This window comes from Colletotrichum lupini, chromosome 4, assembly GCF_023278565.1.
Source record: "Colletotrichum lupini chromosome 4, complete sequence".
Lineage (NCBI taxonomy): Eukaryota > Fungi > Ascomycota > Sordariomycetes > Glomerellales > Glomerellaceae > Colletotrichum > Colletotrichum lupini.
The window spans coordinates 250,883-277,207 of record NC_064677.1 but is presented as its reverse complement, the minus strand read 5'-3'; the positions used below and the strand labels follow the sequence as shown (position 1 = coordinate 277,207).

General features: G+C 45.5%; 12 protein-coding genes across 12 annotated transcripts; 7 read left to right on the top strand and 5 right to left on the bottom strand.

Moving 5' to 3' along the window:
• Positions 1-83: 83 nt before the first annotated feature.
• Positions 84-2,625, bottom strand: CLUP02_07195 (uncharacterized protein; the record flags this gene model as incomplete). The annotated part of the gene is made up of 7 exons (XM_049286190.1): positions 84-192; positions 254-373; positions 440-468; positions 542-787; positions 869-2,045; positions 2,387-2,397; positions 2,548-2,625. The coding sequence occupies 7 exons, from the start codon at positions 2,623-2,625 to the stop codon at positions 84-86; spliced, it is 1,770 nt and encodes a 589-aa protein (XP_049143333.1).
• A 192-nt stretch (positions 2,626-2,817) lies between these two features.
• Positions 2,818-3,063, top strand: CLUP02_07194 (uncharacterized protein; the record flags this gene model as incomplete). Its single annotated transcript, XM_049286189.1, has 1 exon — positions 2,818-3,063. One exon carries the CDS (start codon positions 2,818-2,820, stop codon positions 3,061-3,063), a length of 246 nt encoding a protein of 81 aa, XP_049143332.1.
• Positions 3,064-3,949: 886 nt separating this feature from the next.
• Positions 3,950-5,673, top strand: CLUP02_07193 (uncharacterized protein; the record flags this gene model as incomplete). Its single annotated transcript, XM_049286188.1, has 3 exons — positions 3,950-4,419; positions 4,488-4,968; positions 5,167-5,673. 3 exons carry the CDS (start codon positions 3,950-3,952, stop codon positions 5,671-5,673), a joined length of 1,458 nt encoding a protein of 485 aa, XP_049143331.1.
• Positions 5,674-7,644: 1,971 nt separating this feature from the next.
• CLUP02_07192 (uncharacterized protein) lies at positions 7,645-7,941 on the bottom strand (the record flags this gene model as incomplete). Its single annotated transcript, XM_049286187.1, has 2 exons — positions 7,645-7,774; positions 7,880-7,941. 2 exons carry the CDS (start codon positions 7,939-7,941, stop codon positions 7,645-7,647), a joined length of 192 nt encoding a protein of 63 aa, XP_049143330.1.
• Positions 7,942-8,027: 86 nt separating this feature from the next.
• Positions 8,028-9,362, top strand: CLUP02_07191 (uncharacterized protein; the record flags this gene model as incomplete). The annotated part of the gene is made up of 2 exons (XM_049286186.1): positions 8,028-8,355; positions 8,443-9,362. The coding sequence occupies 2 exons, from the start codon at positions 8,028-8,030 to the stop codon at positions 9,360-9,362; spliced, it is 1,248 nt and encodes a 415-aa protein (XP_049143329.1).
• A 379-nt stretch (positions 9,363-9,741) lies between these two features.
• On the bottom strand, positions 9,742-10,423 carry CLUP02_07190 (2Fe-2S iron-sulfur cluster binding domain-containing protein; the record flags this gene model as incomplete). Its single annotated transcript, XM_049286185.1, has 3 exons — positions 9,742-9,977; positions 10,041-10,147; positions 10,200-10,423. The coding sequence occupies 3 exons, from the start codon at positions 10,421-10,423 to the stop codon at positions 9,742-9,744; spliced, it is 567 nt and encodes a 188-aa protein (XP_049143328.1).
• A 184-nt stretch (positions 10,424-10,607) lies between these two features.
• Positions 10,608-11,082, bottom strand: CLUP02_07189 (uncharacterized protein; the record flags this gene model as incomplete). Its single annotated transcript, XM_049286184.1, has 2 exons — positions 10,608-10,925; positions 10,957-11,082. The coding sequence occupies 2 exons, from the start codon at positions 11,080-11,082 to the stop codon at positions 10,608-10,610; spliced, it is 444 nt and encodes a 147-aa protein (XP_049143327.1).
• Positions 11,083-11,120: 38 nt separating this feature from the next.
• Positions 11,121-12,671, top strand: CLUP02_07188 (uncharacterized protein; the record flags this gene model as incomplete). Its single annotated transcript, XM_049286183.1, has 2 exons — positions 11,121-12,010; positions 12,071-12,671. The coding sequence occupies 2 exons, from the start codon at positions 11,121-11,123 to the stop codon at positions 12,669-12,671; spliced, it is 1,491 nt and encodes a 496-aa protein (XP_049143326.1).
• Positions 12,672-12,707: 36 nt separating this feature from the next.
• On the top strand, positions 12,708-14,011 carry CLUP02_07187 (uncharacterized protein; the record flags this gene model as incomplete). Its single annotated transcript, XM_049286182.1, has 5 exons — positions 12,708-12,743; positions 12,792-12,998; positions 13,054-13,120; positions 13,183-13,280; positions 13,355-14,011. 5 exons carry the CDS (start codon positions 12,708-12,710, stop codon positions 14,009-14,011), a joined length of 1,065 nt encoding a protein of 354 aa, XP_049143325.1.
• A 69-nt stretch (positions 14,012-14,080) lies between these two features.
• On the top strand, positions 14,081-14,608 carry CLUP02_07186 (uncharacterized protein; the record flags this gene model as incomplete). Its single annotated transcript, XM_049286181.1, has 2 exons — positions 14,081-14,383; positions 14,423-14,608. 2 exons carry the CDS (start codon positions 14,081-14,083, stop codon positions 14,606-14,608), a joined length of 489 nt encoding a protein of 162 aa, XP_049143324.1.
• A 7,834-nt stretch (positions 14,609-22,442) lies between these two features.
• On the bottom strand, positions 22,443-23,157 carry CLUP02_07185 (uncharacterized protein; the record flags this gene model as incomplete). The annotated part of the gene is made up of 5 exons (XM_049286180.1): positions 22,443-22,468; positions 22,557-22,707; positions 22,763-22,888; positions 22,930-23,038; positions 23,138-23,157. The coding sequence occupies 5 exons, from the start codon at positions 23,155-23,157 to the stop codon at positions 22,443-22,445; spliced, it is 432 nt and encodes a 143-aa protein (XP_049143323.1).
• Positions 23,158-23,361: 204 nt separating this feature from the next.
• Positions 23,362-24,765, top strand: CLUP02_07184 (endoglucanase-4; the record flags this gene model as incomplete). The annotated part of the gene is made up of 1 exon (XM_049286179.1): positions 23,362-24,765. The coding sequence occupies one exon, from the start codon at positions 23,362-23,364 to the stop codon at positions 24,763-24,765; it is 1,404 nt and encodes a 467-aa protein (XP_049143322.1).
• Positions 24,766-26,325: the final 1,560 nt, after the last annotated feature.

Genomic DNA, 26,325 nt, shown 5'->3' with positions numbered 1-26,325 from the left:
AGGGCTGAGCAAGTGCGAGTCGTTATCAACTAACAGGTTTGTACAGAACGCTAGAGCTTGCTTTGCTCGCTGGTTGACTCTGGTCAATCGGCCGTCCCAGCTCGTGCGCGGGCGTTTAACATGGCCGCAATAGGCATCGCAGGGGGTGATGGGGAGTCTTCCCAGCCCCAAGCCTCTCTGATCTGAGACTGTCTGCTCGCTGTTAGTGTGTTGTGTTGCAGTGGCCAAAGGGCTGGCGCGAGGGTCTACTTACGCTGCATGAGTCGGCCACCCCAACCGCCTGTCAGTCTTGACAAGGATCTTGTACAACTCCTCTTGTTCTTTCCGATCTGTAAAACGATCGCCCGCCATGGTGATTGCTATGCATGCGTTCCTATTGTATCGCGTCGGTCAAAAGATGTTTGAGGAGGGGGTTTGCTTGCCACTTGATGGCACTTACACGTATGCTGGAGGTGTTCTCTCGTTCGCCTGTTTACGGAGCAGCAGGCAATTAGCAGGCAACTTCCCCTAAATCGATGGTGTCGATGAACCGCAAGCTTACCACTGCAAGGCCACATATCACACGAACGGTCTGTTTGAGTTCTTCCTCCATTGCCCGGAAAGCCGTACCAAGCCTCGCAACCTTAGGGTTGTGGGCGATCAAGAGCATCCGCGCCAGGTGATAGTGCTGTAACCCAGCGACAGCGGCATCGGTGATGTACTGTTCTTCCAGCAGAAAACCAGGTTCTGGGTTTGCCCACATGGCGTCGAAGTACCATGGCTTCTCTTTCCACCATACATCAAGGTCCTCTTTCAATTGCGCGTAACTCCTTACATGGTTGTCTTCCTGGCCGTAACAGTAGCTTAGACACATTGCACAAATGCTTACGGCTTTGTTGGCATAATGGCAATCCACGGCATTCTCGTCGCTGTTACCGCGTTCCTGTATCCGTTTGATGCTGGGGAAGAAGCTGTGATAGACTGGGCGTGTGTGAACGAAGGCCATATATATCTCTTGCCTCAGGGCGAGCCAGAATGCAGAAAGTCGCAGACCGCTAAAATCGGCGGCGTTTTCTTGGGCGGCCAGCAGGATTCTAGTACCCATCAGATGGGACTCGAGGGTCATGGAACCGATATCGACTTCTTCCGTGAAGCGCAGGATTACAACAGCAGCCAGAAGGTTGTCGTCGACGACGGCCGTAGAGGACGAGAGCGCCGGGATCAACGAGCGAAGGCATATTTGATGGTATCGGTCGGCAATGACTCCATCAACGCCAATTGTTCGACTAAGACGTTTTGCGGAAGCTGAAAACATCGCGTTCAGTAGTGTCGGGCAGTAGACTGCTCTCTTCGGCACCACCTTGGCAAAGTGTCTATCGTTGTCGCACATGTCGAAGAGAGGTGCGAGGTTGTCGACGAAGTATCTGTAGAGGAAGGCTTCCTGACGGTCTTGAAGGGGCCATAGTGGTGTTTCGACGTAGGTTCTGTCGTTGCCGGTGGATTTGTCTTCTAGTTGGGGATCTATCGCTTCAAAGATGTGTTGGATGTTTGGAAAATCGAGTGTCAAATCTTCTCCAAGGTGAAGTAGATCCCATTGTATCGAGGCTCCAGTATGACCGCTCGATGCAGACGTGTCGTCGTGATGATGGAACTCTTTGGCTGGATTTTGTCTGGCATCTTGTGTTGCAGAGCTCGTGTTTGGACTGGGTCGCAAGTGTCTTCGTTGCTTCCTGATGCCATCCCGGCCGTAGAGGGCATCATGTGAGGCGTGCGATTTTATTCCTGAGCTTCGAGAGTGAGACAGCAAATCTGGAACTGGAGAAGAAGCAGCAGATAGTAAAGCAAGGTAGTCCTGTGGACTTTCATGTCTATGTGGAGTCCCTAAGTAGGTGTTCTCGCTGCCGTCGTCGGCCCCGGGCTCCCCGGTGACAACAGCATGGATGTTGACCACATCTTCGGTCTCGTCAACAAAGCTGAAAGAGCGGTTCGTTGTTCGTACCCAAGTTTGCTGTTCCGAGAAGCTGTACTCGCTTTTGGCAGCCCCAGTTCCTCTCTCTGGCTGGACACTAATCGCAGAACCAGGATTCAAGTCAGCTGGAGGGGCTCGGCTGAGGTATGATCACTGAACTTGGATCCACGAACCTAGGGTTCAGTGTGTGCCTAAAGCGTACACTATATCCACGGGTACATTCGACTCCAGACTTTCGACAATTGGAACACGTTGATCGACTTGAATCACCTGCACGTGGTCTCGGTTAGTGACAAGCATGGACCGCAATCAAGGAAATATTCGCCGAGTTTGAGATACGGCGCCAAAGGGCCTCAGCCACAGACAAATTCCCGGTGGGAGGGTACAGATACCGACGGGAGGTAAAAGAGCCGCAGAATGGATAATCGGGTCGCTTACATTTGAGGTGTCTAGCGTGGAGAACCAAGCATGTTGTTAGGATAGGCATTCATGATAGCTGAGAAAGACCGGGTTTGGAAGGCGTGCGGGAACAATCGTGAACCATGAGTCTTGCCAGGTCCATGTCGCCGGAATACACAACTTTCGGAATCGAAACTTACCTTAACCTGCAGATCTACAACAGCACGCGTGTCAACAAAACTGTTCCTGGTGGCATCACAAACCGCAGATGGCTCCATCGGGTAAAAACTGTGATCCTACGCCACGCAGACATGGACATGTTCGCCGGCCCTAAGACAGACGAGGGGACGCGACGGGGTTGAGGGAAGTGACAGAATTGGAAAGAATACTGACGTTACACGGATTCGTCCGGGTCTGTACTCGGTTCATATTCTGGACCCGCCGCGCACTGGACTTGTCCAGCGTCGATTATGTGCGCTGATACGTGTAGTTTCCGCGCAGACAGTGGCATACAACAAAACCAGCCGGTGGGCAGAGATTTCCTGGGCCTTGATTTGACGGTTCATAGGGGGGAGAAAGACTCAAAACGATATTGTGTGAGAGTGGTGAGTTGGTGGCGGGGCGCCGGGGGGGACGAGAAACGTAGAACGGCGACTGACGAGTACTGCTACAACGGCTGCTTTCCAGGTTGGCAACTTGCAACAATGGCCTACTGACATTGGATTTAGGCAACCCGGCCAAAGCGGGAAAGTCGTTGGGTTTTGGCGGTAGGCGGGAGACATGGGAGACGAGGAAGTGGACATGGATGAAAGCAGGTCAAATAGGAAACGCGAGCGAAATAAGACCGACTTGCCTATTTAAAACTGGATAGGCAACTTTCCCCCGCACGCGCCCTGCATACACCGCTAAGAACTCCACCAGCGCTGTACGGCACCGGCACTAGACTAACTCGCCCTCATGGTGATGAGATGGAGGTTTCTACACATACCCCTAGGCTGGTTTGAACTTCCGGATGGATACCGGGCTGGGACAAGAGTCCCGCGGGATACGACTTATCTTGTTCATTACACGAATCTGGGGAAAATCCGGGGGAAGCTTCAATGGCTGGGCTTGTCTAGACTTCGACTTGGCTTGGCACTTCTACCGACATGGATGAAGGACTAAGGTATTTCTCGGTGTTTGCCAACCTACGATTGGTTCACACAGTATCGTGACCTTCCATCTCCCTCGAGATCAGCCAACCTGCGCGAAGTAGGGTGCCATTGAAGATAACTCGCGTAGAGCTTTCTACTTTCTTACCAGCTAATTGTGCCGTCGACAAAGTCTAGCAAGACGCCACTGATGAACCAACACCTTACTCGGGGCAATCCTATTGCTTCACTGCACGCCCTCAGGTCCTCACTCCGACTGCTGATATAAAGACTTCACTCTACCCCAGGTCTTCCCCAGATTATCACAGCATTCTACGGAGTACTGCCCCTCAAGCCAATTGGGACCTTTCCTCCTTCTCTCGTAGTCATAATTGCCTCTTTTTGCCATCCCCATTCAAACACAAAAAACTCATACCTTGACCCGGACACTTGTACGCAACGAACCGCCATTATGGAAACCAAAGACTTCAAAGAATTGACCCAGCACAAGGAAACCGTAGCTGACGGCTCCTCTGAGATTCAAGTCAGCCTTGATGGGCTCGACTCTATCGAACAGACCCAGACGGGCAAGTTCTCATGGCTAGTGTCCATCACCGCGGCCATCGGCGGCATGCTCTTCGGCTACGATACCGGCATCATATCAGCCGTGTTGGTTTACATCGACAATGATCTCGGGCACACCCTCTCCTCGTCTGGAAAGGAGCTCATCACGTCTATCACCTCCGGTGGCGCCTTCATCGGTGCCATCTTTGCGGGAGCCACGGCAGACCGCTTCGGGCGCAAGATTGCCATCTACGTCGGCAGCTTTCTGTTCACTGCCGGCGCTATCATTCAAGCTGCCGCCAACTCGCTGGCCTTGATGACCGTCGGTCGTCTGGTCGTTGGGTTTGGCGTCGGCTCCGCAGCCATGATCATTCCGATGTATGTCACAATAATATCAAATGGCGCAAGATTCGATGGTAATGAACCCTCGCTAACATGAAAAACAGGTACATTGCCGAGCTGTCCCCTGCCAAATACCGCGGTCGTATGATTGGTCTCGACAACATGTGCATCACGGGCGGCCAACTAGTCAGCTATGGCGTCGGTGCCGGCTTCGCGCACGTACAAGGCGGGTGGCGTTACATGGTTGGCGGCGGCGCGATTCCAGCCATCATTCTGGCGTGCATGCTGCCCTTCTGCCCAGAGTCGCCAAGACAGCTGATCTACCACGGCAAGGAACAAGAGGCCGAGAAGGTTATTCGAAAGATTTTCCCCAATGGAACGGACGAGCAAGTCCGGATGAAAGTCCGTCACATCACCATCCACGTCGAAGAGGCCAAGAACATGAACGCCGGAAAGTCGCAATGGTGGGTGCTCAAGCAGCTCTATGTTGTTCCAGCGAACCTCCGCGCCCTGATTGCGGCGTGTGGACTCATGGCCATTAGCCAGCTTAGCGGTTTCAACTCGCTCATGTATTTCTCGCCGACCGTAAGTCAAGTTTCCAAGTCCCTAATTCCTTGAAAAGAGTATAGATTAATAGCAAACCAGATTTTCTCCCTTGTTGGATTCAGTAACCCTGTGGCAGTTGGCACTATCATTGCCGGCACCAACTTCATCTTTACGCTTGTCAACCTGTTACTCGTAGACCGAGTCGGTCGTCGCAGGATTTTACTCTGCACAGTGCAGTTCATGGGTCTATTCCTGGTTGTGGCCGCGATCGCCTTTAAATGGATCCCCGTCAACCATGATCTATCCCTTGCAGAGGGGACTACAGTTGGACCGCCGGCCATCATCGTTCTCGTGAGCATGGTGTTCTTTGTCGGATTCTACTCCTCAGGTATTGGCAACACAGCCTGGCTGAGCAGCGAGTTCTTCCCGATGGAGGTGCGCGCCATGGGCACCATGATGCTGACGATGAGCTGCTGGGGTTCCAACATTATCGTTGCCTCCACCTTCTTGACACAGATGGAAAACACCACACCCTCTGGAACGTTTGGATTCTATGCAGCCATCTGTGTGCTCGGGTGGGTCTCGATCTATTTCTGCTACCCCGAGGTCAAGAACATGACGCTTGAGGATATTCGCGAGGTGTTCAGCCACGGGTTCGGTGTAAAACGGGCCAGGGAGCTTCAGAAGCAGATGAAGGCTGATCGAAAGATGGCATCGGTTTCGGATGAAAACGTCAAGGTGTAGATAGAGCTGACAGAGTTTGGGGCTTGCGTCTGCAGAAGGTCGAAGCGACGGTTGTTCTTGGAGTCATTACGTTTTGAGATGGTTTAGACGGTAACGTGGTGAGTCCGAAGGTCTGTGACCTGTACTCTTGCAGAGCCCGAAAGCTTAAAGTTAAACGGCGGATAGAAAGAATAAAGGCTAGCCACCCACCTACCGATGGAGAAAGTCAAAGTGTCTACGCATCTGTTGTGTTATTGGCCGGGGCCTTGGACCAAATGAGATGAACGAAAGTTTTGCGACGATATGGTCTCCAGCGGTATCCTGAAGTCGAGTAGTATGTTCATGAAGAATGAAGAAGGGAGTAAAGCACGCTGGGTGGGGGGGCGGAATCCAACCAGCAAGTATCAAGTGACAGGCAGGCTGAGAGAGACCTTTGGTCAGGGAGATTTTTGTCGGAATCACTACATCACCATTGGCGGTCTAGTTATCTTTAATCCGGTCCTGTGAGAGACCTTAAGCCACTGTAATATCACTTCCAAGGTCGGGCTGGGTGATTCATGAGTCCGAGATCTACAATGTTCCGCCCTACCTCTAGCGACATTATCACTCTGATGTCCGCTGCCGGCACGTGTTTGGGGGCGGGCGAACAGGGGTTCCTCTTTGCTCTAGGCGGAAGCTACCCAGAGTAGAAGACTTACCTCTTAGGGTGTGTACATGTAGACCTCCTTCGGCTGCAGTTCCGTAGTCTCAGACAATTTATGCTACAGTTCCAGACATTTACGCATTGCTCCACCAATCTTACGCGAGCTCAAAGCTGGTTGCCAGGCAGGAGAACTCTGTCATGCACTCACGGCAAGCCATGCCGACTGTAGACCGGAGAGGTTTGCCGTCGTATTTCATACCTTAGCCTCTCGTAGTCTTAGGAAATCACGGGTACCACCTCAATCTATTTCACAAGAAGGAATTAGAAGCAAGCATAAAGATTGATGTGCCCTGCCTGATGTGATCAACATACTACCTAAGCCTCTTGAACGCAAAGGATCGAAGAAGGGTCTTCATTTCTTAGAATCAGATCCATACTTCAGGGGTATTCACCGACCTGAAGCTACTAGGCATTTACATCATTCAGTTCAGGATGGTTCGTTCGATATGCAGAACCCAGGCGCCTCGAGCCGAGTTCTGTAAGGCTTGGCTCTAGCATGGTTGTCGACGACGAAAGTCGACCCTCTGTGCCCAAATCTACCTTGCAAGAAAAACGACACGTTGTTATTTTCCACTCAAAGCGGCCTTGAACCAAGCCAAATCCGAGATAGTCACGAGTGAACCACCTGCCTCATGGCTGGAAATATTCATGTTTAGACTGAGGTGGTCATCACAGGTAGCTTTGCCCCGAGGCTGATTGAGACAGCGTACAGAGCATGCCAAACAGGGATAGACATCAGTTATATCCTGCCGAGATTGGATCCATCGTCGACGCAACTCTTTGGAATATCAAAGCTTCCAGCAGGCGAAGTACTGTGGGATCTCAGGATCGGGGCACTTTCCAAGGGCTTTGTGGTCTTGATACAATAGTGGATAAGGATTCCCATAGTTTAACGTCATGAACTGTTGTGTACAGATGAGACCAGGGGGTGTATGGCTATGAGAACATGGCTTGCGTACCGATCACGCCCTTCCATGACAAGCGATCGATGGGAGGACCAGTCAGCAAGCGCGCGGGATGCGTCAGTGCGGTCTATTCGGCAAGCACAGCTTTCCCTCTACGTGATGTATAGCAGGAGTTTCGCCGAACATAAAGTTTGAGTCGAACGGAAGCGAGACCTAAGACTGACCCGATCCGCTCTGTCTAATGGATGCTAAAGCTCTCCGACTCCGTAGAGGGGCATTTGATTGGCTATGATGTACAGAACCATCGTTACAAAACATGCTATAATTGACAAGAACCTAGATTCAGTGTAAGGGCGGGCCCAAGCTAGGTAAACGAAACTGTGTTTAAGATTGGTGTCTTTTTTTTTGTTCAAAAAGTTTGGCGTAAATCAGTGACATTGGCTTCAGATGGTGATGGCATGCGTCGCCGACAAACATGGGGTCATCCAATGTTGCTATTGGTGTGCCCAGTGTTCTATCGGCTTCAGGGACCCGAAATGGTAAGGTCAGAAGCTCGAACCTCCCCGACTTTTACGAATAAGTTGTACGAAAAATCTCTGGGAGGGTAAGTCAAGCCGACGATGACAACATGCCGCAATACTTGCCCGAGTAGATGTGGTCTTGCCCTTCCGCTTCATCCATAGTGTCTGAGGATAGGCAGCTAGGTCACGGCTGTTTTTTTATTATTTTTTATAACATGATTTGGTCAGCGGCTCTCCAGACAGAGAATGAGTTGCGTAAGCTTCCAAAAGAACTCTGTGACTTCTTTGGGCCGTTGTCTACAGGATAATACTGACTTGCAGCCGGCTTCGACGTTGATCATTTACCAATGTCGACTGCTTGAGGATTCGCCTAGGTGGACTTTTCAAACATTGTCGATGGGGAGGGCGCCTTCACCTCGGTGTGAGTGCCGCATCAATGCGACGAATTTGCTGCACTATGCGGTGAACATCGGCGCTCGACCGCTGTGTGGGTCTTGCGGCGTAACATGTGGGACCAAGGTAGACTCGGTGAGGGTCGCTCGGCGTCTCGGTGAGAACAGGCTTATCGGAGGAAGTACACCAACGATAAGAAGATGGCCCCACCTGCCGAACCCAAAAATTTGACCCTGCAAGACGACATGGGGAACTTTTTCAAGCCAAGTCGAGGATCTGAATCACTACACTGCATCAACACCAATTGACTATAACACATATTCCACAACCATGGCCGGAACAAGTACGAAGAAGCGGACAAATGACGGCCGTCTTGCGCCCCCAACCAAGAAGCAAAAGCGACAAGAAAAGAAGCAAGCCGAATCCGCCTCCGACAACGAAGAACAAGAATTCGATGCGGTAAACCTTCTCGATTCTGACGATGATATTCATAACGCGGCTGTCGATGACGGCGCTGCCTCGGACGATGATTCGGCCAGCTCAGGCGACGAAAAGCCCGCAGCACCCAAACAGAAGACAAAACCTGCCCCCAAGCCCAAGAAGAGCAGAGACGCGCCCGTAGGCACCGACTCGGATTCCGACTCAGAAGAAGACGAGAGCGACGATGGTGGCAATCCCAATTTCATCAAGTCTAAACGCAATGATCCGTCTGCCTTCTCAACGTCAATGTCGAAAATTCTGTCTACCAAACTGTCCAACGCGAAACGATCAGACCCCGTCCTCGCCCGCAGTGCGGAGGCCCACCAATCCGCCCAGGCGGCCGTCGACCAGGCGCTCGAGTCCAAGGCGCGCAAGCAGATGAGGGCGCAGAAGAAGGAGGCAATGGAGAAGGGTCGCGTGCGCAATGTCCTTGTGGCGCCGGAGACGGAGGAGACGTCAACGGGGGAGATGATTGAGACGGAGCGGAGGCTGCGCAAGGTCGCGCAAAGAGGTGTTGTCAAGCTCTTTAACGCCGTGAGAGCGGCGCAAGTCAAGGCTGCTGAGGCGGAGAAGAAGGCGCGCAAGGATGGCGTCGTGGGTGTTGTGCGGAGGGAGGAGAAGATCAACGAGATGAGTAAGAAGGGATTCTTGGACCTGATTGCGTCCGGAGGAGGAGGCCTGAAGAAGGGCGGTTTGGAGGAGGCTTAATTCAAAAAGGATACCAATGGCAAACCAAAATTCTGCAACGCCTTTGTACAGGCGTGACTGTTTCTTTTCATCACTTCGTTCACCAGATTGGTCCACCAGACTTGTAAGGTTTATGAGCTTAAGAGGAGTGACGTTATTCCCTCCCACCGTCCCTCGATACCCGCCAATATCTAGCATAAGCCGAGCCGAGCCGATGTATTCCATCCGTGATGCCGCGCTTGATTGATGAAGAACACCTCCCCAGCTTTTTCTCCTCGCTAACCCTCCCTGTCCTTTCCTTTCCTTTTCTGACATGGTGTATGTATGATATAGTACAGATGATTAAATAATTGTGTGGTATGCCGCTTCCAACGCCGCAATGCTGAAAGAGGGTGCTTGTTTATTTGAAGTCGCTGGCCTGAAGGTTCCGTGTCATCGAGGGCAGCTTAATCTTGAGGCCGTCTAGCTCCTTTGTCATGGTTATCTGGCAGCCCAATCGACTCGTCTCGGTCAATCCAAAGGCCAGGTCGAGCATGTCGTTCTCGTCATCTTCGGGCTCGGGCATCTTCTCGTAGTATTCCTCTTCGGCAACGATCACGTGGCACGTTGAGCAAGCGCAAGAGCCTCCGCAAGCACCTAAAGATACATAGTTAGCATATTACATGCCCTGACGTTGCCGCCAAGAGCGTTGTGACATACCCTCCATCTCCAAGTCATTGTCCTGCGCAACGTCAAGAAGGTTATCCCCTTCGCTTACAGCGATCTTGAACTCGTCTCCGTCCTTGTCAACGAATGTTACCCACAACCTATGGGAGATTATCAGTATAAGTCTCGGTAGACTGTTGTGGACGGTCTCACTCTTCGCCGGCCTTCGGAGGGGTGATGTGGCCATGCGCCTGGGCAGCCGAAGCCGAGAAAGCACGCGCTGAGGGCCACTGAAGCTGTCTGGAGGGAAGCTGTGTTGTCCTCTTGGATGTGATCTGGCTGTGGATGCTTCGGGTCTGCCGTTGCACTGGGCGGGCCAGTCGGGATGCGCTGGCAGCCATCCTGCAGAGGCTTGTGCTGAGTCTGGTTGAAGACATGGTTGCTGGGTTTGAGTCCGTTCTCGGCTTCACAGCCGGGATTGCTTGCCCTTCTCAGTGTCAAGGGAATCGATCGAAGCCACCCTCGAGTTCGGGAGCACGGTGGAAGGAGAACAAGTAAAAACGCAGAGTTGTGAGGCAATTGTACACAGCAACACCAGGGTTCAGCAGTCAGATGAGTTGTTTAGCTTGCTCGTTTCGTGGGTGGTGGGCGCCCGCGAGCAATGACAAAAAGTTGTTGGAAAGCTTCGATAAATGCGCGAGGGAACTGTGGAGATGCATTGGATTCAGCGAAAATTCTATAGGCTCGGACGCCTGCAGGAGCTCCGATAAGGCCCCCACCCCTCGGGCTTATCGGCCGGCGATTCGCAATGTTCCGCCTCCGGAGACCCTGGCCCACTGCAGCGGAGGTACCTAAGGCACGGAGAAGGTGCCATGGGCCTTTCCTGCCGTCAGAATCCTCAAAGGGGCGGATCCCATTGGTCGGCTCATCAGCGGAGTTCTTTTCAGCTGTTACCAAGCAGCAAGAGCACCAGAGAGCACCAGGGAAGGCGCGTTGACTGTCGTGTGCTGGCCCCGCTAGTCTTTATCTCCGAGGTGATTTCCATTTCATCATGCAAAATTGGTAGCAAAAGTGGAAAGCTCACGAAATCATGCATCACGGGAGTTAAGCCATAAACAAACGCCAAACGAGAACATGGCTACTCATCGAGAAGGGGTGAATCCCCTGAGACCATACTACAAGCCGCCGACTATAGGAGAGCCTCCTGATCCGACATCTGCCTCATCCGCACCGAACCCTTTTGCCCGTCATGGAGCCAATGCAACGAGCGAACGGTACGCGTCTAAAGCACGCGACATCTTTTCCGACATCGACTACAAGGACTATATCAGTGAGCCATCTCCTTCAGTCGTTCAGACTGTCAAGGACCTCGTCGATGAGCTACTATGGAAGTACACCTCCGTCTTGATGGCCCAGCCTTTCGAGGTTGCAAAGACGATTCTGCAGGTCCGAAGTCACGATGACGTGACTTTGGCAGCAGTACCTACGCCCCTGGCCACGCCTGTCTCTGAGAGAAAGCGTTCTGGCTATGGCAATGCTGCATATGACGAAGCCGATTCCGACTCGGATCTCGACGAACCTGCCTACTTCACCTCCAACGTCCCGAGTACGCCGACCCCGTCCTACTCCAGGGAACACCGGAGCCGCCAGTCTCCCTCCTCCTCAACGCCTCCACAGACGCCAGCAGCGAAGCAGCAGGCCGTACCGGCTCATCAGATCACAATCCGTCGATCCGACTCGTTGATGGAAGTTATTGGCCAACTGTGGCAAAAGGAGGGAGCTTGGGGCGTGTGGAAGGGATCGAACGCAACATTTTTATACTCTGTGCTCTCCTCGCTGTTGGAAAATTGGTCCAGAAGTGCTTTGAGCGCCTTGTTCAATGTGCCAGATCTCGGCGTCAAGGAGGATATTGATCGGCTGATTGATATTGCCTCGCCCTATCCGTGGGCCTCCCTGTGCGTTGCCGCTGCTGCGGCTGTTGCAACGGGCCTCATTCTCGCACCTCTGGACCTGGTGCGCACAAGGTATGTCACTGGCTGTTTCGTATTCATTCGGATCCCAAAGCAGTGCTAACTCCGGCATAGACTTCTCGTCACACCAAATTCAAAGGGATCTAGGAGAACACTTTCGACCCTGCGTACTCTCCCATCCTACGTCTGCCCCTCTTCGCTCGCCATCCCTACGATCTTCCATTCGCTCATTCACCCCATCCTCACCCTGTCGACACCACTTGTCCTGCGCACTAGATTCCTTATCGACAGCCGCGTCTCTCCCACGACATTCTCAGTTGCCAAATTCTGCGCTTCCTCGGTGGCACTGTTCGTCAAGCTTCCTCTGGAGACGGTCCTCCGGCGCGGACAAGTTGCCGTTCTCTCCACCCCCGCACACGTCCGGGCCCTATCAGGCAAGGACCAGAAGCTCGAGACGATTGTCCCGGCTGGGCCTTACAAAGGTGTTCTCGGAACCATGCTCTACATTATGAATGAGGAAGGCACCCGGGCGATCCCCACCGCACCCGCACCGGTAAAGAAAGTCAGGGGCGGCAAGCCAAAGGTTGCAGAAACGGTCTACCGTAAGGGTCAAGGACTCGACGGCCTATGGCGCGGCTGGAAGGTCTCCTGGTGGGGCCTGGTCGGACTTTGGACTGCCGGGATCATCGGGAACAGTGCCGAGGGTGAATTCTAGAAAAGGGATTTTCAAGCGAGCCGTCCAACGGTCGATATGCAACAACACATCCAACCAACGGCCGACTGCAAAGTGCGAGTGCGAACAACAACACATCCAAATGTAATTTTGCTGTACTAGAAGTGTACTTGGGCTGCGAGATTCTTGGCGTTATGGGGAACGGAAACTTTCGAAACTCTGAACAACTCTCTCCTCTACGACCATGATGAGATACGGTATGATATCCTCCTTTCAAATTTTGACCAAAGCGACGCAAAGGAAAACCCAACCATCGAAACGCTGTACTCTCTGTACTTGGTTTCGTCCTGCTGGAATCCAAACTCCATAGTCTCAGGGGCCACCGAGCCACTACTCCTAATAGAACATTCTGCGTTAAAATTAGTCCTTTTCGTCACACTCTCCCATTTATCCCAATTTACGTGCGAATCCCAAGGTTGTGTTACCCCTCCGTCAGACTTAAATACGTCCGTATCTGTGGGATTTCGCTAGAACTTTCTTCGTACGACGCCAGAAACTGGGTTCGAGGAGAGTGCCAACCCATTTATCCACCAGGTCGTGCAGGGTGCCTGCATGGAGAATGCAGCTGTCAGTAGCACCAAGGGGCTCATCGTGGCAAGTCATCTGAGGATTTTGGGCATTTCTCTCCCCGCCGGCCTCCAGGAACGCCGATGAGTCAATGTCAGGATATTTCCGCGCCTGTGACAGAGGCAGAGCCCCCGAAGCCTTCCTCTGCTTTCAGGCACCGGATGCTCGAGCGCCCGTCTGCAAGATGGGCGCCACAGATTACCCAGAAGCTGTCTACATGCCCTTCATGCACACTGCAAGCCTTCTCCCTCAGGATCCGAGGGGACATGGACCATAGGCAGACAAGGGCCGGTATCGTGGGTTCTCGTCCGATGACAGGATGTCATCGTACCTGGATTACCGTGGTGGTTTATTGCAATAGGAGGTCCGCCTGCTTGGTCTTCTTTCATAGGAGGCGCTCAAAAGGGGGACGACGTCCGATGGATGAGACAGAAACTTCAAAAAGGGACCAGCGCGGCCTGTCCTTTCGTAAACGGTCCTGTTGCAATGCAATCATCTCACACATCACATCTCAACTCGTTCTTGCTCGCTTTCTCACGTATTGCGAACCACCCCAGTTTCCCCATTCACCTCAAACCAAGACCATGGCACGTACTTCAATCTTCCGCGTTAGCTCTGCCTTGAACGCTATACTCCTCACCTGCATCATCCTCAAGCATGTTGCGTTGGGCGTCGCGCGTTCTACAATGCGCAATGCTTGCTTGGTCGTTCTCATGCCCTTCATGTTCTTCCACATTGCCATCATCGAAGGCTGAGACACCAGTCGTGGGCGCAAGCCCGCGGTGTAAGACGGAGATGACAACATTAAGGACCTACCGCCACTGATGTGTCTTTCCTTGGTAAACAAACATACGCACATCACCAATACGCCCATCGGCAACATCGTATCACATCCCACCCCTTGTTCGGATTCGAGGCGTCGCCGTTTCCATCCACATAGGCAACGGGGCATACTTCAACTACCTGTCAACAATAAGGCAGCATCAACAGCGGTGGTACCACTGCTCTTCCGGTCCGTAACGCTCCCGCGTGTCAATCCGCCAGGAAGTGCTCCGCCGAAAACCTGTGCCATGGGCCATCCACATGGCATCGCTGCACTCCTAACGCCGGCCACCGCCTGTTTCGAGGTACCGTCACGATACAAGGCCATGGAATTGGGAAGCTAGAGCCCGTTCTCGGAGGCAATCTACACCTTGCTGGGGCGTTTTTCTTTCCCAGCTTTCAATTTCAAGGAGGCGTTAACGTTAGCACCCGCTGAGCATGGCTGGGCCATTCTTGGACGAAAACGTCCGTTGTTCATCAACCTGACCTCCAATTTGGAGAAGTCACCTGAAATTCTTCAAAATCACTGAGCCTGGGGCATTGTTTGTGTCTTACTTTGAACAATAAACAACCATTTACGTGCATGACTGGCCAAAGTATCTTGCCAAGGTCCGCTTGTCCCCCTTTTAGCCTGCTTGTTCTCTCGTTTGAGATAGGCCCAATCGCAAGGCCGATGAGTGATTCAGGCAACAGCTCAGTTCAGCCCTCGGTAGGGACTCGCAGAGAGACACTCTCACTGAGCCCTGCACTATGCGCAACATCTGGACTGGGCGAGTGGTGTGCCCATGAGCTGATAAGATCAGCAGTAGGCGCAGACTGACAAGTTAGAGTCTTTGTCATTCCAAGGGGTGCTCTATAGCATATTGTCGCCTATTCCTAGTGCATCTTCTCACGTGAGCTCACATGGTCAGGGTCAGCCACGTCCTCGTATCGTCCTACTTGAGGTACGATGTCGAGGCTGTGATTCCTGATTTCTATCCCAGTGTCTCGAATGGAATGAAGATTGAAGACATCTCCACCATGATCTGACAACCTTCAGGTGTGGCTTCGACTCCAGTAAGGTAGCTTGCAATGATTCTGTGGGCAGAATCAGCCTGCCATTTACTCGGCGAGGGAATGGCCTGGGTTTGCCGCCCTGCCAAGCTGATCGAGTAAGAAAGTCCGAAGAAGCCCGCGGAATCGTGATTGAGTCACACAAGCCGCCGATGAGCATTTTTAAGACAAATGGTTACATATCTTCACGCTATCGAGCTTGACAGGAGGCTAGACTGTCGGGCAAAGGCGCTAGTCATTAAGCAGCGTTTCGTCGTGTCTTCAGACTTCACGGAACAGATTTAGTTGCCCCATGTTAGTATCCCTATTATAAAGTAGTTAGTTCGAACCGTAGTTAACGAAGAGATTAATTGAACTATATAAATATCTACGTAGGTATAAAAAGGAGGTTCTAATTATAAGTTAGGCTAGCTATAATAATCGTAAATAGGGCCCCTAATTAGCCCCTATATAGTCGGCTATATACCGTAGTCAAATTAGACTTCTAATCCGATACTAACTTTCTTTTTTTTTTATTAATTTAACTACTACGGTTAGAAATATAATTTAACCTCGGGCCCGTTTACTAAGTCGTCTCCTTTTCCCCCTTTTTTTTACTCTTTTTATATAACCTATCTTTTTATTCGTATAATAACTTTTTTATTACTTACGAATTACTTTAATCCCTTATTTAGTACTACTTTTATAAAAGCGTTTATAAGGTTATTTTTATTATTAATTTAATAGATCTCGAGTATCTCGCGCTTTTTATATAATTACTTAAGGGCTATAATATCGATTATAAACCTCTTTTCCTTCGTCGTTCCTAATTTAACAAAGTATTTATATAATAAGTAAGAATCTATATAAATAACCGTTAGAATAGGTAAAAGGCTAATTCGATTAGTAATCTTCCTTAGCGTCGTTAAAATTGCGTAAGAGAGGTTAACGCTATTAACTATACTATAGACCTCCGATACTAATATACTTCTCGTTACTTACTTATTTTTAGTTAACGAGTAGTAGATTATATTACTATATATAATAAATTCGCTCTTACTTATACTCTCGTTAGCTAGGATAATAATATACCCTAATTACGAAATAAGGTCGTTATTATTCGTAAATAACCTATTAACGAAGACGTAGAGCTTATTAGTTATAAGGTCGATCGGGTAGTAAACAAGACCTCGATTAAGATTCGTTTATTACTACTTAAGCCGCTTATTAAGTACTTCGATATCTCGTTCGGTTAAATCTATAGCCTACGCTACCTTAATATAATTAAAAGTTACCTCGGGCTAATAAATACTTATAATATATACCCCTCGTACGAGCTTAGCCTTATACCGCTTCTTAATATTAGTTACGTTTAGATTAATAAGGTTAATCTTCTCGCCCTACCCCTTTTATTAAAAATAACGGTTTCCTTTTTAATTATAAAAATCCTATTATTAAATACTAGGGGGGTATTTATTATAAGGACCTCTTTTAGCTTCGTTACGAAGCTCGCTTTTTAAAGCTCTTTATCCTCTTTTTTTATAAAGTTAATATTAGATAGGCTTAATATATCGTTAGTCTATATTCCGATAATCCTAAATTAGTCGCTTTCGTACTCCGCGACTAGTAAGTACGGGTCGTACGTAAAAATAACTATTAATAGTTAATTAATATAAAAATCGTAGTAAGTAGCCTATTAATAGGTGCCCGATTTTGCGAGCCTATATAGTAGCTTAAGTATTTTAATAATCGTGCTTTCTAAGTACTTACTAACTATTTCCTTTAATAAATAGGCTAGGACTCTCCTTATAAGCCCTGTAGCTAATTAGGTATAGGCCTAGGTAATATTACGGCTCTAAATCTCGTATCCCTTCTTCCGTAGCGATACTATTAGTACTATTATTAATCGTTAGCTATAGCGCTATATAGTGGGTAATTATATAAGTAGCGTCGCTTTTTTAACGTCGCTATACCCCTAAATTACGTATTTAGACTTCTCGTACGGTTAGGGTATTCCTTTCCCTTTAATCTTACGAACTATTCGTAATTTAAATATACGGAGGTTTATATATTTTTCTAAGTCGTATAGGATAAATCGATAGACCCCTCGATTATAAAGAGTATTTACTTCGATAAGATCTAATCCTTTATACGGCTTTTTAGTAATTATAATTACGCCTTCTTTATATAATTTAACTACTAGCTCGAAATCGGCTTTTTCTTTTACTATATAAAAAGTATTAATTACCTCGTCGCTAGTAATGAATTACTACGTTAGGGCTTGCTATTATAGTCTTTTATAACGTCTCGCTAGTAATATTAATACCCTTTTAGTAATTTCCTCTTCCTCGTCGTCTATTAATACTATTACGATAATTTTATTAAAAATAATTTCTTATACCTCTACCGCGGGTTATACAGTTTCCCCTAGCTCTTCTTCTTTTTATAAGTTAGAAATTACCTCGTTAGGATCTATATAGTACGGTTTAATTACTATAATTAATACTTTAAATAGTTAGTTACGATCTCTCGCAACTATATAAGAGCGCTCGTTAACGGAAATTAACTTATATAGCCTAGTCTATTATTAAGTAATTTCGTACTATACTCGTATATCCGAATTTAGTAATATATTTAGATTATCCCTTATATCGGGCCTATTATACGTAATAATTACCTCGTTAACTTATTTTCTTATATTTACTTTGCGCAGTGCCCGTATTACTTTTTTAATTACTTAGGCTCGTTAGCTTATACTTAGTAATAATAGCGAGGCTAAGGTCGTTTTTAAATATACTCTAAATACTAATAGCGTTAGTATAAGTCCGTTAGGCCCCATAGTATTATTATAGTATTTAAGTACTATTTAGAGGTATTCGTTATCGGTAGAATCCGGATTTTCCTTTTTAATAATTCTAAACGCCCTTTTTAACTACTAGTATACCCTTTCTACCTTTTTAATACTATAGTGCGCTTTAACGGGTACGACTTTTAGCTATATACCGTAGGCCGTCGTATTATCCCTAAATTTTACTAACTTAAAGCTAGTACTAACGTTAGTTCTAATACTATCTAGCGGTCCTTAGTATATATCGATCTAGCTTTTTCGTAAGGCTGCCTATACTATTTTTATTTATAGATCCCGGAAGAATTGCCCTATTAAAAAAGATATAGCTACGTCGATTATATATAGTACTAGCCGACTATTTAAATAGAAAATATCGACGACGATTTCCTAGTTAAAGTTAAGCTTATTACGTAATATAAACTTAAATCTACGTAGGCTCTGCGCATTTATTTAGTATTAATAATATACTTTCGTTAACTACTCTAGCGCCCCTATTTTAATATTATTATTACTTAATTACTTTAGAAGGTTATATAGCCTCGTAACCGACGGGTACTCAAATCTCTAGTATAGTTTTCTAAGCTTACTTTTTATTAAGTAATTAATTAACTTTGTATCGTTAGTAAGCTTTATAAATATATACCCTTATTATCGTTTAACTATTTTAAAATACTTACTACTAAAGATTCTGTTCCTCGTATTATTAAATATAATACCTAGTCGATCTATATCTTTTAAATATAAGAGAAATAGGGTATTAATAAGTAAAATATAGAAAGTTATCGTTCCGAAGTATATCTCTATTTCTATTATACCTAGGGCGACGATTTCCTTACCTAGGCCGAAACTAATCCTTATAATACCCGCCGTTAACGTATTAAGCATTATTAGTACGATCTTTTATAATACTTAGAATTGCCCTTTTTTTTTAGTTAACTATTACAATGCCCTAGTATCTAGGATAATCTTATAGAAATTATTTAGGCCGTACTTTTTGCTCGCGTAGAATACTTATACGAGCTTAGTATTTAAGGGATCTAAGTAGTATAAAAAGGACCCCTCTAACTACCCCTAAATATACTTAGTACTATGTTCCTTTTCTTTAGATATCGAGAGAGATAACGTCTTCTCCTTAATCGTTAAAATAATAAGCTTCGGCCCTATTAGATTCGCCCTTTCGGCCGCCTTTATATCCGTTATCTAAAGGACCTTCTTTTATTATTTATAAATAAAAGCCTACTTATTAAGAGCTTTTACTACCCTCTATTCGTTTAGCCTCGTATATCCTCTAGAGGCTAACGGGGCAAAAAAAGAGTAGTTAATATTGTTAATTTCGTTATAATTTAATTCGTTAGTATAGGGAGTAAGATCTTTTTTATCTTCCGAATCTCTTATAGGGGGTATATACTTTAAGTCGCTACTTTAGCTACTATTACTAAGTTCTGTGCCCCCGGATCTTCCCTTATATATAATAAGGAATTAGTTAAACCGACGAGGGCTAGTTTTACCGTTTATTACCCTCGACTTTTTATACTATTTATACGATTTAATACGCTCTTCCTCGGAGTAGTTACTTAACTAATATTTATCCTTTTTATAAATATAGTATTACTTCTTTTATTACCCTACTTATAAGTTAAATCTCTACCTATTTAACGAATCTAGGCCTCCTTATTAGTAATTACTATATCTAGCCTCTTTTCCTTTTTTATTATATATTCGATTAACTTAATATTATTAATAAGGGCCGTCGTACGCTTAGAAATAGGTTTAGCGCGGCATTCTCGCCTTAATATTAAAACTAGATCTTAGCCTCGAGCAGAGCGTCTCGTAGTCTTTAGGTACTTAGTATAGGGTAATTTTTACTTCTAATATATACTAAATTACGGTATAAAAATATCCGACTTTTTGCTTATTTATCCCCTTATTTAGCTAGGTTTTTGCTAGCTTATCGATTCGATCGATAAGCTCTTTAAAGATCTTTACTTGCGATTTATCTTTTATTATCCTAGTTATAGATATAAAAGAAATCGCTCGTAGCTTAGATAGGAGCTCTAGGTTCTTATTATAAGTCTTAAAGCGGCTTCGGATTACGTTAATTATACTAAGAAAGTCGTTTCGATCGAAATTACGTACCGCTTTATAATAATAATTAGAGGCTTTACTTACGAGTATAATATTAATTACCGAATAGTACTAGTATTTCCTAATTCCGACTTTTTCATAATAATCGTAAAACATCGTTAGGGTTTCTTATAAGACCTTATACTTCCCCCCAGAGTACAATTTCTTTTTTAAAAAGATCTTTTTAAGGTTTATAAATTACCTCGTATTCGCTACTAGATTTTTAGTATCTATATACGATCCCTACGTTACTACGTACTATTAATAACTTTAAGTCGTCTACTTCCTTTCTTATTAGCCAATCGGTACCGAATTTCGTATTAATAGTAGTAACGAGTTATAAATCGAAATAGGCAGAATTATTAATTATCGTACTTCTAGTACTATATTTTACCCTAGTATATCCTTTTATAATAATAGATTTCCGTTAGTAATTATAAAAAGGAAATCTAGGTCGTTTACCCTTTTTCTAAATTCGTTAAAGCGATTATACGCTCTATCGACCTATACCTAGTTCTATAGTACGAATTCCTCTTTTATAATTATCGCTACTAATATTATATATAGCTCTCGTAATTATAATTACGCTAATAATACCCCTCGCCTATAAAAGAATTTATTAACTACTTTTATAATTCCTAAGCTTACGCTCGCGAACTATTTATTTAGTTAGTAACTAAGGTCGTTTACGATCTCGTAAAATAGGGGTTACCCCTATAGCCCCTTTTTTTTATAAACCTTAGTTAAATAGATTAATACCGCGTTAATTTACTCGCCGTTAGGCTAATCTATAATTTTATATATCTATATTCCCTAATAATCCGGGTTAATATTTACCTATTTATAAAGGATTAGGATTCTATTTAAGATCGGGTTTCGTCCTTTTCTTTTTTACCTTAACTTACTAAGGGTCGTACTCTAACTTATACTTATATTAATAATCGCTAGTATATTTAATTTTAATAGGGATATATCTAATCCGCGCGCGGGTCGTAGTAAATCCGTACTTTTATTACTTAACGAATTTATTAAAGTCTAAGAAATTCTCGTTTTTTCTCGCTATCTTATTACTACTCTCGTTTCTATTATTTTTAATAATTATTACTACCTTTCTAAATCGCTAACTATTATACTTATTAAGATCCTCCTTTTTATCTAATAAAAAAGGATAGGTTTTAGTAGTTCCTTTTAATAATAATAGTAGTAAACGTTTATATTATTATAAAAAGATATAGTAATTAGTCTCGGGATCTTTATTAATTACTAATTTCCGTTATCCCGTATACTTCTAGCTTCCTAAGCCTCGTGCTCTTTATAATCTCTAAATAGCTTCCTTAGTTAATTTCTTAAAATTAATAATCTTATACTAGGAGCTAGTATAAAAAAAAAGCCTTTTAGCGGCCCTCTAGAGGATTCTTTTCTTTTCTCCTTAGATCCTTATCTTTTTTAGCCTTTTTTTAAGTTAATAATAACTTTAGTAAGAGGTTGTAGGACTATTTTAAAATAGCCGCTTTCTTTTTAAGTTAATCTCTAAGATTTATAATACTCTTAGCTCAATACTATTAAGACCTCTAAATCCCCTCCTCTTTTATTAAACCGTCCCTTATATTATATTTCTAAATAATACTTAGGGAGTAGTTAAGGGAGCTATAAAGAGGTCGTTTAGATCGCAGGCTTAAAGTCGTATTTATAAAGTCCTCGTAATAATAGATTTTCTTATATACTATAGATCTCTTAGCTTAATAACTCTTATAGGGTTACTTTTATTACTAAGTAAGAATGTTTACATTTAGAGATCTCCTTTTTTAATCGCACGGTACTCTTTTATACCGTATTTTTACTAATTTAATTAGTTAATTTCTAATTATAAACCGGCTATAGAAAAATCGTTTAGTAAAAAAGCTACTCGGGGCGACGGTAAAAGGCTAGTTACTTAAGCGGTTCTATTAATTAACGTAGTTTAATATAATAAACGTCGACCTCTCGTAAGTAGTAAAGGGCTACGATTATTTAATTCTGTACGGTATTCGAGAATTACCCCCTTTTTTATTTACTTCTATAAGGTTAATTAGTACGAATCTCTTATTTTATATAGTATTAAGAAGTCGTCTTTTTTATATAATAAAATACCTTACTAATTTACAATAATAGAATTTAATTACTAATTAGTATTAATATCCCTATTATAAGGTAGTTAGTTCGAACCGTAATTAATAAAGAGATTAATTAAACTATATAAATATCTACGTAAGTATAAAAAGGAGGTTCTAACCATAGGTTAGGCTAGCTATGATAATCATAAATAGGGCCCCTAATTGGCCCCTGCGCAGTCGGCTGTATGCCGCGGTCGAATTAGACTTCTAATCCGACACCCCATATGTCTTGACTGAGCTTTTTCGAAGGCACATACAATTATTTGGAAGGTCAGAATTGTCTTGTTCACTGGTCGGTCATGATATCTTACTACTCGGAACCTGGGTTCGGTTGCCTCTCACTGCCCGCCAACCTCCACTTGCGAATACGTGCTCTGGGGAAAGGGTTCTTCGGGACGCTCTCCCTTGCATCCCTGAGTGCAGATTTTGCTGCGTCTAGCTCCCGCACATCGAACACTCGCTTATCCAGGAGCTAAACGTGATTCCGGGAAGACCGTGGATCTCAAGCTTCTGCTCCAACCGCGGACCGGTTCCGCAGTTGGCGGCACGGAGTCAAGACGTTTGCGACGGGCGGCTAGACTTTGATCTGGACTTTGATCCACCTCTCTGATGCCAGTAGCATCTCTTTTAAGGTTGATGGAGAGGCGCTTAGTCTGATCCACGTGGCGTGTGATGGGCTTCAAGCTGCCCCTACTTCCGGCATCATGTTGGAGAGTTCATCGTGCCTCATGGGTCGTGACAGAAGAGGGCAACATTGAGGCACGCCCAAGAAGCCTGGAATCGGTGGCGGACTCATGGCGCGCCTTGAGCTTTCAGCTAGCCAGGGAGACGACGGCGAGACTCCCTTTCGCAAAATATAAGACCATGCGAGGGAACACCGATGTTTGGAATGTTTGACTCACCCTATCCCTGGCTCCCACATGGTGATCTCACGCGAATAGAATCAGTGCTCAGCGGGGTCATCGAGTATAAAGTATCAAGATCAACGCTTCTCGAAGCGTCGACTCCGAACGAAAGGATCATCACTCTTTCTAATTTCGTTTACACACACTCGTTCTTTTCATTCGTTGCTCATCCCTTCCTCTTTCGGACGTTCTTCAACGCCGGCTCACATTCTTTTTATATAATGGGCAACCGTAAGACACCTGGCCTTCTCGCCATCTTGGCATCTGCTGTTTCGGTCGCTGCTCACGGCCATGTCACCAACATTGTCGTCAACGGCGTCTCATACCGCAACTACATCCCCGTCCAGGACCCATACACCAACAACCCTCCTCTCGTAGCCGGCTGGACGATAGATCAACGCGACAACGGCTTTGTCGCACCTGACGCTTATAATGCTCCGGACATTATCTGCCACAGACAAGCAGTTTCTGGCAAGGGCCGGATCACAGTTGCTGCCGGTGATACTGTGCAGCTTCAATGGACGGAATGGCCTGACAGTCACAAGGGCCCCGTTATGGACTTCCTGGCAAACTGTAATGGACCTTGCAACGCCATCGATAAGACAGCACTCAAGTTCTTCAAGATTGACGGCGCAGGTTTGATCAACCCTCCCCAGCAGACAAACCAGTGGGCAGCAACCGTGTTGATCAATAACGGCAACGCCTGGTCCGTCCGTATCCCACCCAATGTTGCTCCAGGCCACTACGTTCTTCGTCACGACATCATTGCCCTTCACAGTGCCGGCCAGCAGAACGGGGCGCAAAGTTACCCTCAGTGCATCAACCTGGAGATCACCGGCTCCGGAACGGATAATCCTGCTGGAGTACCAGGAACCGCTCTCTATGGCGCCAACGACCCCGGTATCCTGTACAACATCTACCGAGACAACCTCAACGACTATGTCATTCCTGGTGGTGCCATCATCTCAGGTGGTGTTTCAATGCTCCCTCAATCTAGGATTCAGATCACGGCATCTGGTAGTGCTACCCCTTACGGTACAACGATTCGTGCAAGCTCAGTTATCACAGCCTCAGCTAGTGCCTCAACTTCAAGTTCTGTTACTGCCGTTGTCAGTAGCAGGTCTTCAAGCACAATCAGCTTCGGCAACTCTACTTCGGATACTACTACCCTGATCCAAACTTCTACTACTGCTGCTACGACGACAATCACTCTAACTCGCACAAGTTCGACCTCAAGCTCAAGCCCCAGCTCAAGTAGTAAAATCAGCACCAGCAACAACTCCCCAACCAGCGCCACGAGAACACCGTCTCAGACACCATCGCCAACCACCTTCCAGACCATGACCACGACGGCACCATCCGCAGGAGAACCGACTCAGAACTTGTACGGCCAGTGCGGTGGCATGAACTACGCTGGTCCGACCAGGTGCCCAGACTACGCGACTTGCACCACCATCAACCCGTACTACGCGCAATGTTCTCCGGCTCCTGTACCTGCGGGAGCTCAGTCTCTGTACGGACAGTGTGGCGGCATCAACTGGCCTGCTGAGAGCCCGACGTCTTGTGTCCCTGGCGCTACTTGCAAGACGGCCAACCCGTACTACGCCCAATGTACTCCAGCATGAGTGGTATAAAGTTAAATTGTGTCACTGGATAATGTTGCGGTATGAGGGTTGTTGTGGTTCAGCTTTGCATGATAGCCTGGGCGGTTGTGTTGTTTCTTTTAGCTATTTGTTTCTTTTTCAGAAAGTCATCGAATGTTGATAGATGAACTATTCTTCAATAAATCGGCCTTTAAGATATCATCTGTATCTCACTCGCCCTTCTTATTCTTAATCTGAGCCTCTGATGTTAGTTAATCTCAGTCTTCTCTTATTAGATTAGAAGTCTAATTCGACCGCGGTATATAGCCGACTACGCAAGGGCTAATTAGGGGCCCTATTTACGATTATCGTAGCTAGCCTAACCTACGGTTAGAACCTCCTTTTTATACCTACGTAGATATTTATATAATTTAATTAATCTTTTTATTAATTATAGTTCGAACTAACTACCTTATAATAAGAATACTAATACTAATTAATAATTAAATTCTATTATCGTAGATCGGTAAGGTATCTCGCTACGTAAAAGAGACGACCTCTTAATACTATATAAGATAGGAGATTCGTACTAATTAATTTTATAAAAGTAGACGAAAAAGGGGGCGATTCTTAAATACTATACGGAATTAAGTAATCGTAGCCCTTTACTACTTACGAGAGGTCGACGTTTACTATATTAAACTACGTTAATTAATAGAACTACTTAAGTAACTAGCCTTTTGCCGTCGCCCTAAGTAGCTTTTTTATTAAACGATTTTTTTATAACCGGCCCGTAATTAGAAATTAACTAGTTAAATTAGTAAAAGTATAATATAAAAGAGTACCGCGCGATCGAAAAAGGGGATCTCTAAATATAGATATTTTTATTTAGTAATAAAAGTAACTTTATAAGAGTTATTAAGCTAAGAGATTTATAGTATATAGGAAAGTTTATTATTATAAAGACCTTATAAATACGACTTTAAACCTACGATCTAAATAACCTCCTCGTAGCTCCCTTAACTACCCCCTAAGTATTACTTAAAAATATAATATAAGGGACGGTTTAATAAGGGAGGAGGGGATTTAAAGGTCTTAATAATATCGAGCTAAGAGTATTACGGATTTTAAAAATTAACCTAAGAAAAAAGCGGTTACTCTAAAATAGTCCTACGACCTCCCGCTAGAGTTATTATTAGCTTAAAAAAAGGCTAAAAAAAACGAGGATTTAAAAGGAAAAAAAAAGAATCCTCTAGAGGGCTACTAAAGAGCTTCTTTTTTATACTAGCTCCCGGCGCGAAATTACTAATTTTAAGAAATTAATTAAAGAAGCTATTTAGAGATTATAAAGAGTACGAGGCTTAGGAGGCTAGAAGTATACGGGATAGCGGAAATTAGTAATTAATAAAGATCTTAAGACTAATTATTATATCTTCTTATAGTAATATAAACGTTTATTACTACTATTATTAAAAAGAATTACTAAAACTTACCCTTTTTTATTAAATAAAAAGGAGGATCTTAATAAGTACGATAGCTAGCGATTTAAAAAGGTAATAATAATCGCTAAAAATAATAAAAACGAGAGTAATAACGAGATAG